At 54.9% G+C, this 11,562-nt stretch overlaps 1 protein-coding gene across 4 annotated transcripts in view; it reads left to right on the forward strand.

Moving 5' to 3' along the window:
• The window catches only part of SLC44A2 (solute carrier family 44 member 2 (CTL2 blood group)), a gene marked incomplete at its 5' end in the record, with an annotated part of 29,287 nt that extends 18,971 nt beyond the window's left edge, over positions 1–10,316 (forward strand). For 2 of the 4 annotated variants that reach the window (XM_079702734.1, XM_079702732.1), the window contains 18 exons: positions 576–660; positions 853–963; positions 1,043–1,103; positions 1,191–1,314; positions 1,434–1,517; positions 1,611–1,723; positions 3,314–3,445; positions 3,536–3,635; positions 3,720–3,812; positions 3,990–4,074; positions 4,686–4,948; positions 5,034–5,128; positions 5,703–5,806; positions 5,912–5,985; positions 6,074–6,144; positions 6,322–6,410; positions 8,129–8,213; positions 9,086–10,316. In XM_079702734.1, the coding sequence (XP_079558860.1) occupies positions 576–660; positions 853–963; positions 1,043–1,103; positions 1,191–1,314; positions 1,434–1,517; positions 1,611–1,723; positions 3,314–3,445; positions 3,536–3,635; positions 3,720–3,812; positions 3,990–4,074; positions 4,686–4,948; positions 5,034–5,128; positions 5,703–5,806; positions 5,912–5,985; positions 6,074–6,144; positions 6,322–6,410; positions 8,129–8,213; positions 9,086–9,192 (1,876 nt within the window). In that variant the 3' untranslated portion in view covers positions 9,193–10,316. Of the gene's footprint in view, positions 1–575; positions 661–852; positions 964–1,042; positions 1,104–1,190; positions 1,315–1,433; positions 1,518–1,610; positions 1,724–3,313; positions 3,446–3,535; positions 3,636–3,719; positions 3,813–3,989; positions 4,075–4,685; positions 4,949–5,033; positions 5,129–5,702; positions 5,807–5,911; positions 5,986–6,073; positions 6,145–6,321; positions 6,411–8,128; positions 8,214–8,678; positions 8,981–9,085 lie in introns of those variants that run through there. The other 2 variants (XM_079702733.1, XM_079702731.1) reach the window with 1 other exon arrangement.
• Positions 10,317–11,562: the final 1,246 nt, after the last annotated feature.

Genomic DNA, 11,562 nt, shown 5'->3' on the forward strand with positions numbered 1-11,562 from the left:
GGCTCCTTGGGGCCTGCTGGGTCTGGGGAGGAGTGTGCGGGAGAGCTTCATGAGCACTGGGGAGAAGGTTCTAGGCTTTCCTCGCCTCCATCCATCCACTAGTCCAGTCAACAAGTATTTATAAAACTCCTGCCATCCCCAGCCTCTGTTCTAGGCCTTGGGGACACAGCACTAAATGAGACATTCAAAGTCTTGTCCTCTGGTGGCCCACATTTTAGGGGAGAGACAGAGAGGAGACAGTCCCATATCTGATGTCCGCGGGTGATGAATAGGTGAGGCAAAAGACCAAGTTCAATCCAAGCTGTGCCATTCCCTGGCTGTGTGACCTATGGCAAGTGTCTCAACCTCTCTGGGTCTCATTTTCCTTACCTCTGAAATAGGGATCATGACAGTCCCACTCTCATGGGGCTGTTGTGATGGTTAGATGAGCCAGCACATGTCCAGTGCTTAGAAGAGCACCTGGCATGGATTTGCTGCTGCTGCGGTTATTATTGTTGCTGTTGTTTTCATTAAGATAGTCTATATAGGCTGATTGAGAAGTCTTGACAGTTTCCATCTCCCTTCCTCAACCCCAGGAACAAACCCTTCCTGTTTTATTTCAACATTGTGAAGTGTGCCAGCCCCCTGGTCCTGCTGGAATTCCAGTGTCCCACGCCCCAGGTAACTTGTCCCCTCCCCACCTCTTTCCTGTCCCCCCCTTCCACCATCAGGTCCTTTTCCCTCTGTAGCGGCAGCTTCTCTCCCAGCCCTTTCTCCCTGGTGAATAGGGGGAAGGGGGTGGGACCTGTCTTGAGAGGCAATCAGGTGTCTGTCCAGACCCCACTCAACCCCTGCCTCCTGCCCACCCCCAAGATCTGCGTGGAGAAATGTCCTGACCGTTACCTCACCTACCTGAACGCTCACAGATCCCAGGACTTTGAGTACTACAAGCAGTTCTGTGTGCCTGGCTTCCAGAACAACAAGGTAAGCAGATAACTGCCCAGGCAGGGACAGGTCGAGAGTGCTGGCCTGCAGGACTGACTCCCTCCCTGTCTCTTGGCAGGGTGTGGCTGAGGTCCTCCGAGATGGCGACTGCCCTGCTGTCCTCACCCCCAGCAAACCCCGTGAGTCTGGGGTCCCATGAGCTTGGGAGGGGCATGGGGATGTTTCAGGGGCTCAGCCTGACTGGTCCTATCCCCTGCTCTGTGCAGTGGCCCGGCGGTGCTTCCCAGCCATCCACAGCCACAAGGGGGTCCTCATGGTGGGCAACGAGACAACCTATGAGGATGGGCATGGCTCTCGGAAAAACATCACAGAGCTGGTGGAAGGCGCCAAGTGAGGACCATGACCCACCATGCTGGCATCACATTTTCCTGGGTGGGATGGGGCATCCCCTGGGGCTGGCCCAATCAGGGAGCGGGGTCCGACCTAAAGCCTTGTCTGCCTTCCCCCAGGAAGGCCAATGGAGTCCTGGAGGCCCGACAGCTGGCCATGCGGATATTTGAAGATTATACAGTCTCCTGGTACTGGATTATCATGTAAGTTGAGAGGGAAGGTAGCCCTCATTGGGCTGCCCTGTCTGAGACTGGTGAGGGGATGGGGTCCGCTCATGCACCCATTTTATCCCCCAGAGGCCTGGTCATCGCCATGGTATTGAGCCTCCTGTTCATCATCCTGCTCCGCTTCTTGGCTGGCATTATGGTCTGGGTGATGATCGTCATGGTGATTTTGGTCCTAGGCTACGGTACGTCTCTCCCTCCCTGTGTCCTCCCCTCCCCACAGTCTGCAAAATGCCTATGCCCTTTGAGCTGTCATTGGCCTATCAAGAATCATCTGTCCCTGGTGGTCCAGTGGTTAGGACTTGGCGCTTCCACCGATGGGGCCTGGGTTTGATCCCTGGTTGGAGAACTAAGATCCTCCAAGCCGTGTGGCACAGCCGAAAAACAAAACAAAAAACAAAACTTCTCCTGAGCCATCAGACATCCTCTATCTTTTATTTGGAATATTTGTGAAGATATTCATCTCCACATTGTTTATGAGAGCAGGTACTTGGAAACAACCATTAAATCATAATCTTCCCAAGCAGGACTGGATCTGTATTTCATCAACAGCAAATTCATTCTAAAGCATACCATTTTGCACAGTGGTTAAGGCCACATGCTCTGGCACCAGAAAGCCCAGGGTTCAAATGCTGGCTCTGCCAATTCCTTGCTCTGTGACCTTGGGCAAGTGAATCAGCCTCCCCATGCCTCAATTTCCTTCTCTATAAATTGGGAATAATTAGTATTTACTAGTTAGGAGACTTAATGAGAAGAAGACAGTCTGCGGATGAGATGCGGGAGGGCCTGAGGCCTGCGGAACTCAGAGGCAGTGCTCAGAAGCCAGTGCTTCATGTTCTGTTTATTCATTTAAACTTTCCAAGAGGAAAGATGCTGGATGTGCAACCTACACTGGAGACACAGATGTTAAAATATTCATTAAAAATTTTTTTTTTATTTTGGCCATGCCGCGCAGCACGTGGGATCTTAGTTCCCCGACCAGGGATTGAACCCATGCCTCCTGCAGTGGAAGTATGGAGTCCTAACCAGTGGACTGCCAGGGAATTCCCAAAATATTCGTTTATAGTCATTTCTAGCTGGGTGCTGGCAGTTTTGGTGACTAGCTTTTTGTACTTTATCTGTACTTTATAACTTTCTTCTACCAGAGCTAAGGGGAATGGTGAAAACCCCTAATGCTACCCCACTGGATATTAGCACCCGTGTCCTCCCTCCCCACCCATGAATCATTGTTACAGGATGGCAGAGGGGTCAGGAAAGCCTCAGGCCACACAGCATATTGACACCTATTCACTCATTCATTCATCCATAATGTACTGAATGACTCCTATGTTCTGGGCAGTCTTCTAGGTCCTGGGCTTACAGCAGTGAATAAAACAGGACAAATCCTTACTTTTGTGGAGCTTATATTCCAGAGGGTATGGGCAAGATGGGCAAGAAACAAACCAGAAAACCTCTGGGATGTCAAAGCTGTGAAGGGGGATAAGAAATAGGAATGTAAGAGGGTATGATTCTAAATGAGGGAAGAGGTCCCAGAAGATCTCATGAGAAGGTGACATTTGAGCAGGGACTAGAGGATGTGAGGATCCAGTTGGGGAGAGACTGAACCAGGCAGCAGGAACAGCAAGTAAAGGCCCTGGGGCAGCAGCAAGCGATGGCAGCCCCTCTCAGGCTTGGTTCTTGTTTCTGTTAAATGGGTGTGATTGTACATGCTTTGTAATGTTGGGGGAGCCGTCAGAGGGCTGAGGTCAGTCGTAGCACGGTGGTTCCCCATGCAGGAATATTTCATTGCTACATGGAGTACGCTCGACTGCGTGGCGAGGCCGGCTCTGACATCTCCCTGGTGGACCTTGGCTTCCAGACGGACCTCCGCGTGTACCTGCACTTGCGGCAGACCTGGATGGCCTTCAGTGAGTCCCAGCTCCCCATTCAGTGAGGCCTGGGTGGGAGGGGGGAGCCCAGGCAGGTGGCAGACTTGATTACTCTCTGCCCCCCTGCAGTGATCATTCTGAGCATCCTCGAGGTTATTATCATCTTACTGCTCATCTTTCTACGGAAGAGAATTCTCATCGCCATTGCACTCATTAAAGAAGCCAGCAGGTGGGTGCCGGGGTGCCAGGGGGTCAGGCTGGGGTGGTCCCAGGGCTGCTCGGGCCTTGATGTCTGTGTTTCTACTCCTCCCAGGGCTGTGGGATACGTGATGTGCTCCTTGCTGTACCCACTGGTCACCTTCTTCCTGCTGTGCCTTTGCATCGCCTACTGGGCTAGCACTGCTATGTATCCACCGTCAGACCCCGATATCCGACCCCGGGGCTGGGGGCTAAGTGCCACACTTGCCTGGAGGTGACCTACATCTTGGGGGCAAAGCCTGAATCCTGGTGTGGGAATGGATTCTTTTCCACATGCCCCTGTGGTCCCTAATCCCAGACGTTGGGTTCCTTAATGAGCCTCTAGCTTTCTGTCCACTTCCAACGAAGCTGTCTATAAGATCTTCAATGACACCGCTTGCTCAGTTGCTGGGAAAACCTGCAACCCTGAGGTGGGTGTCCGGAAGTGGGGGGGTGGCTGTTTCCCTAGCAGCCCACAGTTGATCTGAAGGCCTCTCATCCCCACTTGGGGACCATTCAGCAAACATTTGGTGCATGCTGTATGTCCTGTGCCAGATGTGGGTGGCATGGAGAGGAAGAGATCCAGCCTGGCACCTACTCCCCCCCACCCATTAAGTGCTGATCTACCCACCTTCCCCCACCCCTTGACTTCATTTCCTGCCCCAACACCCCTCTCTTAACCCAGTGGTGGTCACTTCTTCCTTTAGAGCCCCGTCCTTGCCTTTCACAAGCCCCTAACCTGCCTTCTGTGGTCCTCATACTGATCTCTGCCACTTGTGATCTGTCCACATGGCCACTCCATTGATCCCCAAAATAGCTTATCCCGCCTCTCTGACACCCATTGGGATGATGATCCCTAATCTTGTTTCTAGAAGCCCTTTTGAAAGCCCCTATCCTAAACCCCCAATTCCTTGACTTAACTCTGTTTCCCATGACTCCTGTCCCATCTCGTGGCCTACCTGACAGGTCTGACCTGATGCCCAGAGCCCACTCTGAACCCCTAGCCCCTATGATGTGACCAGGCTCTGCGTCCCTCCCACAGACCTTCCCCTCCTCCAATGAATCCCGCCTGTGCCCTGAAGCTCACTGCCAGTTCGCCTTCTACGGTGGTGAGTCGACTTACCACCGGGCCCTGCTGGGCCTGCAGATCTTCAATGCCTTCATGTTCTTCTGGCTGGCCAACTTCGTGCTGGCGCTGGGCCAGGTCACGCTAGCTGGCGCCTTCGCCTCCTACTACTGGGCCCTGAACAAGCCGGATGACCTGCCTGCCTTCCCACTCTTCTCTGCCTTCGGCCGGGCGCTCAGGTGGGGCCCCAGGTGGGCTGGGGGTAGGGGTGAGTTGGAGTGGAAGAGGCCTGGCTGGACCACTGACCACTCCCTCGGCCCAAAGGTATCACACAGGCTCTCTGGCCTTCGGCTCCCTCATTCTGGCCATCGTGCAGATCATCCGAGTGATACTCGAGTACTTGGATCAGCGCCTGAAAGGTATGGCCCACAGATGGTTGGCAGTAACTCCCGAGGTGGGTGGGGGGCTGAGGGGCAGGTTAGGATTGGTTCTTGTGGGGGGGTGGGGCTAAGGTGGTGGGACAGAGATTTGTTTCTGCCTATGGTGGGGAAAAGGTGGGGCTGAGGGTCTTGAGTGATTGGTTCCTGTGATGGAGGGGTGGCTGAAAGAGCCCACTGGGTGTTCTTACTGATGAGGGGGTGGGAACAAGAGGACTGGGCCACCATTGGTTCCTGACGAGAGGGTTGGGCTGGGATTGGTTGTACTTTGGGGTGGAGCCAAGGAGGCATCAAGGATTGGCTTCTGCTCTGGAGGCGGAGCCAGGATAGCAGTGTGGGTTGTCACTGCTTCTTGTCTTGGAGGCTGAGCTGAACGCCCGTTTTGTGGGTTGGGCCTGAGATCCTGGATCAAGTCTCCTCTCCCCATCTCTTTGAGAAGGTGGGCTCTAAGGGCCCTGGACTATGGCAAGTGTGTGTAACAAGGAGGTAGGGGACTCCTAACAGGCCGAGTGGGGTCTCCTCTCACCCACCTCTGCATCTCTCCCTCATCTACCAGCTGCGGAGAACAAGTTTGCAAAGTTCCTCATGACCTGTCTCAAATGCTGCTTCTGGTGCCTGGAGAAATTCATCAGATTCCTCAACAGGAATGCCTACATCATGGTGAGTAAGCCTGGGACCAGGCACTAACCCACCAGCTCCTGCTGGGTGGAGGAGCCCTCATTCCCCACCCACTGGGCCTGATCCGTCCCTCCCACCTCCCTCCAGATTGCCATCTACGGCACCAACTTCTGCACCTCAGCCAGAAACGCCTTCTTCCTGCTTATGAGAAACATCATCAGGTCAGGGAAAACACTGTCCTTTGGCCACCTCCCTCCTCCCCCAGGCCCTGAGCCAGCATTCACGCCTGTTTCCTACTGTCCCCTGCAGGGTGGCTGTCCTGGACAAAGTTACCGACTTCCTCTTACTGTTGGGCAAACTTCTGGTCGTGGGTAGTGTGGGTGAGTGTTGCTCACCCAGCCTGTCCAGCTGCGGGAGCCTGTTGGGGGCCACTTGTGAGCTGCTGTCAGGCCCCCACGTCTTCTCTGATAACTGGCTTCTTCTCTGGGATCTTCTTGAGGGGGGCTATTTCCTTTATCCAGAACCCTCAACCATCCCGGTTTCCTCCCCCTCTCCAGGGATCCTGGCTTTCTTCTTCTTCACCCACCGAATCAGGATCGTGCAGGACACAGCACCACCCCTCAATTATTACTGGGTCCCTATACTGGTATGAACTTTTGGGGACAGACAGGGGTTGGGGAGAAGATGTTGGGACTTGCCTAGCTTCCTTTGACTAGACAGATGTGGATGGGGCTCAGAGGTAGGGAGTTGTTAATTCAGGACACAAACATTAAGTACCGACCACGTTCCAGGCATGACCTTTAAAGGCCTTACAGTTTGGGACTTCACTGGCGGTCCAGCAGTTAGGACTCCGCTTTTCCACTGCAGGGGGCACAGGTTCGATCCCTGGTCGGGGAACTAAGATCCCACATGCCGTGCAGCCAAAAAAAAAAAAAAAAGAAAAAGGCCTTACAGTTTAGGAGTAAATCGACATTAACCAATGATGATCCGCACTGGATGCATGCTTGCAAACTTGTGCGTGCCACAGGGCAGAATTACAGGGAATCAATTGTTAGAGCTTGTGGTGGAGGATGTGGGCAGGTGTGGGAGTCCAGGGGGCTTCCCCGTGGAAGTGACGTCACACCTAAGATCTGAAGAAGATGCAGGCAACATCCTGACAGAGGGAACAAGTACGGAAGCCCTGAAGCAGGACTATGCCAGGAACAGTGAGCAAATCAGTGTGGCTGGTGTGGAGGGAGTGAAGTGGCAAGGAGGTGGAGGTAAGGGCAGGGAGGTGATGCGGCCATGGAGGGGTTAGGTCATCACCCTAAGAGCAGTACAGTATCTGAGTGCAGGCCTTGGAGCCCAGTGACCTCGATTTTTTTTTTTAATTTTATTTATTTTTTATACAGCAGGTTCTTATTAGTTATCTATTTTATACACATTAGTGTATATATGTGACCTCGATTTTTATCTTAGTTCTTTATTTGCTAGTTCTGAGTGACTCTGGGCAAGTTATGTAATCTCTCTGAAGTCTGCTCACTTCAGTCAATAAATGCTTATCAGGTACCTACCAAGGCCCCGTGAGTTTCCAGATTGCTGGGGATATAGTTATTTTTAAATTAACAAAAAATTTTAAAAGTATTTATATTTTTGGCCGCACCTCATGGCATGCGGGATCTTAGTTCCATGACCAGGGATCGAACCCGCATCCCCTGCAGTGGAAGCTCAGAGTCTTAACCACTGGACTGCCAGGGAAGTCCCAACTGGGGATATAGTTATAAATGGGATAGACACAGTCTAGTAGGGTTGTGAGCATTAAACCTGTCTTGCCCTGAAGATGCATAAAATTGCAGCCAGAGGAAGGCCTAAGAGGGCCTTTTTTTTTTTCTTTTTTTTTTTGGCTGCACTGTGTCTTTGTTGCTGCGCGCAGGCTTTCTCTAGTTGCAGCGAGTGGCGGCTACTCTTCGTTGTGGTGCGCGGGCTTCTCATTGCGGTGGCTTCTCTTGTTGCTGAGCGCGGGCTCTAGGGCGTGCAAGCTTCAGTAGTTGTGGTGCGTGGGCTTCTCATTGCGGTGGCTTCTCTTGTTGCTGAGCGCGGGCTCTAGGGCATGCAGGCTTCAGTAGTTGTGGCACGCGGGCTCAGTAGTTGTGGTGCGCGGGCTCAGTTGCTCCGCGGCATGTGGGATCTTCCCGGACCAGGGATCGAACCCGTGTCCCCTGCATTGGCAGGCAGATTCTTAACCACTGCACCACCGGGGAGGTCCAGAGGAGGGGCTTATCAGCAGGGAAATGCCATAATCCCAGCTGGGGAGGGACGTGGTGGTGATTGGGGGTTGCCCTGGGCAGGCACTCGGGTGGAAACAGCTTGTCTCTCCTTGCCTAGACGGTGATCATCGGCTCCTATCTGATTGCCCACGGCTTCTTCAGCGTCTACGGCATGTGTGTGGACACACTGTTCCTCTGTTTCTGTGAGTAACACCTCATCCCCACCCTTCCTGGGCCCTGACTCCCTTCTCCCCTCTGGGCAGAACATCTCCCTCTGATGGGGGTACACACGCCAACCCAGTGTCCACAGCCTCCCCTAGGGCCTGGCTGTCCCTCGTCGCAGGGCCCCGGCGCACCCCCTCTCAGCTTCCCCCTGCGCTCAGAGCTTTTCCATCCTGTTGTCCCCTGGTCCAGGCTGCAACTAGAACACTCTGTGTCCCTGGGCCCTCAGCTTCGGAGTTTCCGGCTTTGTTGCGGGGCGGGCAGGATCGGTGGCTGCCACTAACTCTGGTCTCTCCATCTGTCTGTGTTTTTTTGTTTTGTTTTTTTTCTCTTTTCTCTTCCTCTCCTCCATGCCTGCTGGCTTCCCTGTTCTTCCCTGCCTCCCTCTTTCCTTCCCTTCCTGACCACCCCCATTTCCCCCCTGCTGGTTCCTGGGGGGAGCCCAGGTGAGGACCTGGAAAGGAATGACGGCTCTCAGGAGCGACCCTACTTCATGTCGCCCGGGCTGAGAGACATCCTGTTGAAGGGGAGTGCGGAGGAGGAGGGGAAGCGGGGCGAAGTCGAGGAGTAGAGAGGGAGGCTGGCTTGGAGGCCATGCAGGCCTCCTTGTTTCCTCCCTGTAGATTGGGGGTGCACGCGGGGCTTCCTGGCCTGGGAGTGGGGAGCCTGTGTGTGGGCGTGTTTGTGTGTGTCGAGTTCCCAGCCTGCTCCAGTCCGCCCCCTCCAGTCCCAGCATGTCTTGCTTCCTAACCCTCTGAGGCTTCTCTGTGGCCCCCGTCCGCCCACCCTGTCCCCTGAGGCCCCTGCCCGTGGGCTCCCCTCATGCCACCTGCTCTGGGGCCTCTCTCCGCAGTGGAGGACCTGGAGAGGAACGATGGCACCGCTGAGAGGCCTTACTTCATGTCTCTCACCCTCAAGAAGCTTCTGAACAAGACCAACAAGAAGCCAGCGGAGTCCTAAAGGCCCCGCCCTCCTACCCCTCCCCGGAAGTCTCACAATGGGTGCTTGGCAGCTGGGTCAGAACCCCCAGCCCATCGGGCTGACCTGAAGTCCTATCACTGCCACCCCCTTCCTGCCCCTCCCCATCATCCAGTTACCTCCCTATGCTAAGGCCAGTCCGCGTTTTCACGGCCGCCCATCCCCGCCAAGACTGTGCGATGAGTCTCTCCAGCCCCCACTGGCCCGGATGAGAAGCCCAGCGAGGCTTCTTGATGTCTGACATGCAAGGGCCCTCTGCGGGCTGCCCTCCGCTTCCTGTCCCCCTCTTACGACAGGACAGTGTTTGTGTCTGCAGCAGCGGTGGCCACAGGAAGGCCACCTTTCACTTGCGTCTGCTCCGGCCAGGATGCCAGGACCCTTCTCTGGGGCTGAACAACTGGCTACCGGCTGCTGCAGGCATTTATTATTATTTTTTTAACCTCGACGTGCGTTAAAGGGTCTGTTAGCTTTTTTTCTGTCTGTCATCACGGCTGAGATGGGGCCACTGAGGAATGCTTTCCGATGTCCCCTCCTCGGGTATGGCTGGGGTGGGGGTGGGGGTGTGCCAGGTAGGGGTGTCTCCTGGCACAGAAGGCAGGCTGTCCGGGGAGGGAGGCTGGGATCAAGCTGGTGTGGAACAGGGGGGAGGAGGTCGCTCATAGCGGCTTAATGGAAACCGGCTGGCTGGCAGGTTGGGCTGAATCCCGCCGCCCCCCGCCGCCCTTCTCTGCCAGTTACTGACACAGCTCTCTTTGTAAGAGAGAAAAGAAACTGAATCCACCCAAGGGATGATTTCAGAGGAAGTGGGGAGATGGGCAGATGCCCTGGGCAAATGGGGGGACCCCTCCCCCCGCCCAGTCACCTCGCCTTGAGGATCCTTTTGCCAAATTTGTCGAACTCGGGGGGAACGGGTGTGCTGGTTCCCCCTTCGCCATATCCCAAGCCCCCCCCCCCCCATCCAATCCAGGATCCCAATCCAGGATCTGGAGAAATCCCAGCCTGGGGTTTCTGTCTCCAGTGCCTGCCGCCCCCTCCCCCATTCTGTCCGTACACCCCTCTACTTGTAACTGCATTCCAACCACTAATAAAGTGCCTATTGTACAGAGCCGGAGCCTGGAGTGTTTGTGGGGCAAGTGGGAGGCTGGTAGGGGGAACCCCAGCTTCAACCGCCCTGGGATCCTCTGATCTGGGGCTACTCTCCCCAGGGAGAAGGAGGGAGGGCAGGAAGCCTCTGTCTGCTGGCCTCCGCCTGAATTCCACCATGCAGGCAGCTCAGGTTTCTCCTGAACAAATAGCCCTTATTAGGCTCTGATCCTCAGACTGCAGAAGGTGGCAGTTGACCTGCCTACCTCCTCATCACACAGCCTGGACATGTGCCCCCAGGCCTGCTTTGTCCCTGGCCGGGCACCTGGGCACCATGGTCTAGTCTGAAGGGCTTCAGACCTGCCAAGCTGCCCGACCCTGCTAACCTGGAGGCTCACTACTGCCCCCTTGGTGCCAGCTCGCTTACTGTCACCTCTGGGCCAACTGCTCCACCATGTTAACTGCCTTTCTCCCTCCTACATTCCTGCCTCCGGAATTGTTTCTTAAATAACTACCATATTTGGAGTACTTCTCATCTGCTTATGTACTGTCACCATTCACTAATTAAGGCAGGTAAGTTGGGCGACGTGTCTGAAGGTGACCCCAGCAGGAAAGGGGCTGAGAAGGTCAGGTCTCCAAAGCCCTCACCCGCTATCCTGTCCAGATGTTCTTTGGGTTTCCTTGTTCGTTTCGATCTTTTAGGTTTGTTCCTTTCTTACCCCTCAGCTCCTGTTAAGCCCGCCTCCAAAACAGCTCCTAAACCTGCTCACTCCTCCCCCCATACTTTCAGCTTCCAGCCTTCATTATCAACTCATCCGTCCCCACTCCTTCACTGTTTCCCCCACAGGTGCGGAAGGGCGCCGGCTAACAGCCGAGTGAGTTCACACACCTCCTCTGCTCAAGAACTCTCCGTTGCTCCCTTTTACTGAGTGAAAGCCAAAGTCTTCATGGCAGCCCACAGGCCCTGCCCCATCCACGCCAGTAACACCCTCTTGCTGACTCATCCAGACGCCCTGGCCCCAGGGCTTGTGCCTGAAATGCTCTCCGCCTGGCTCTTTCTACAGCTTGCTCCTCATTCTCCTGCCTTCAGCTCAGCGCTTAACTCCAGAAAGCCTTCCCTGCTCATCAAGAGTTGGCCTTGGGGGCTTCCCTGGTGGCGCAGTGGTTGAGAGTCTGCCTGCCGATGCAGGGGACACGGGTTCGTGCCCCGGTCCGGGAAGATCCCACATGCCGCGGAGCGGCTGGGCCCGTGAGCCATGGCCGCTGAGC

This window comes from Hyperoodon ampullatus, assembly GCF_949752795.1.
Source record: "Hyperoodon ampullatus genome assembly, chromosome: 4".
NCBI classification, from domain to species: Eukaryota; Metazoa; Chordata; class Mammalia; order Artiodactyla; family Ziphiidae; genus Hyperoodon; species Hyperoodon ampullatus.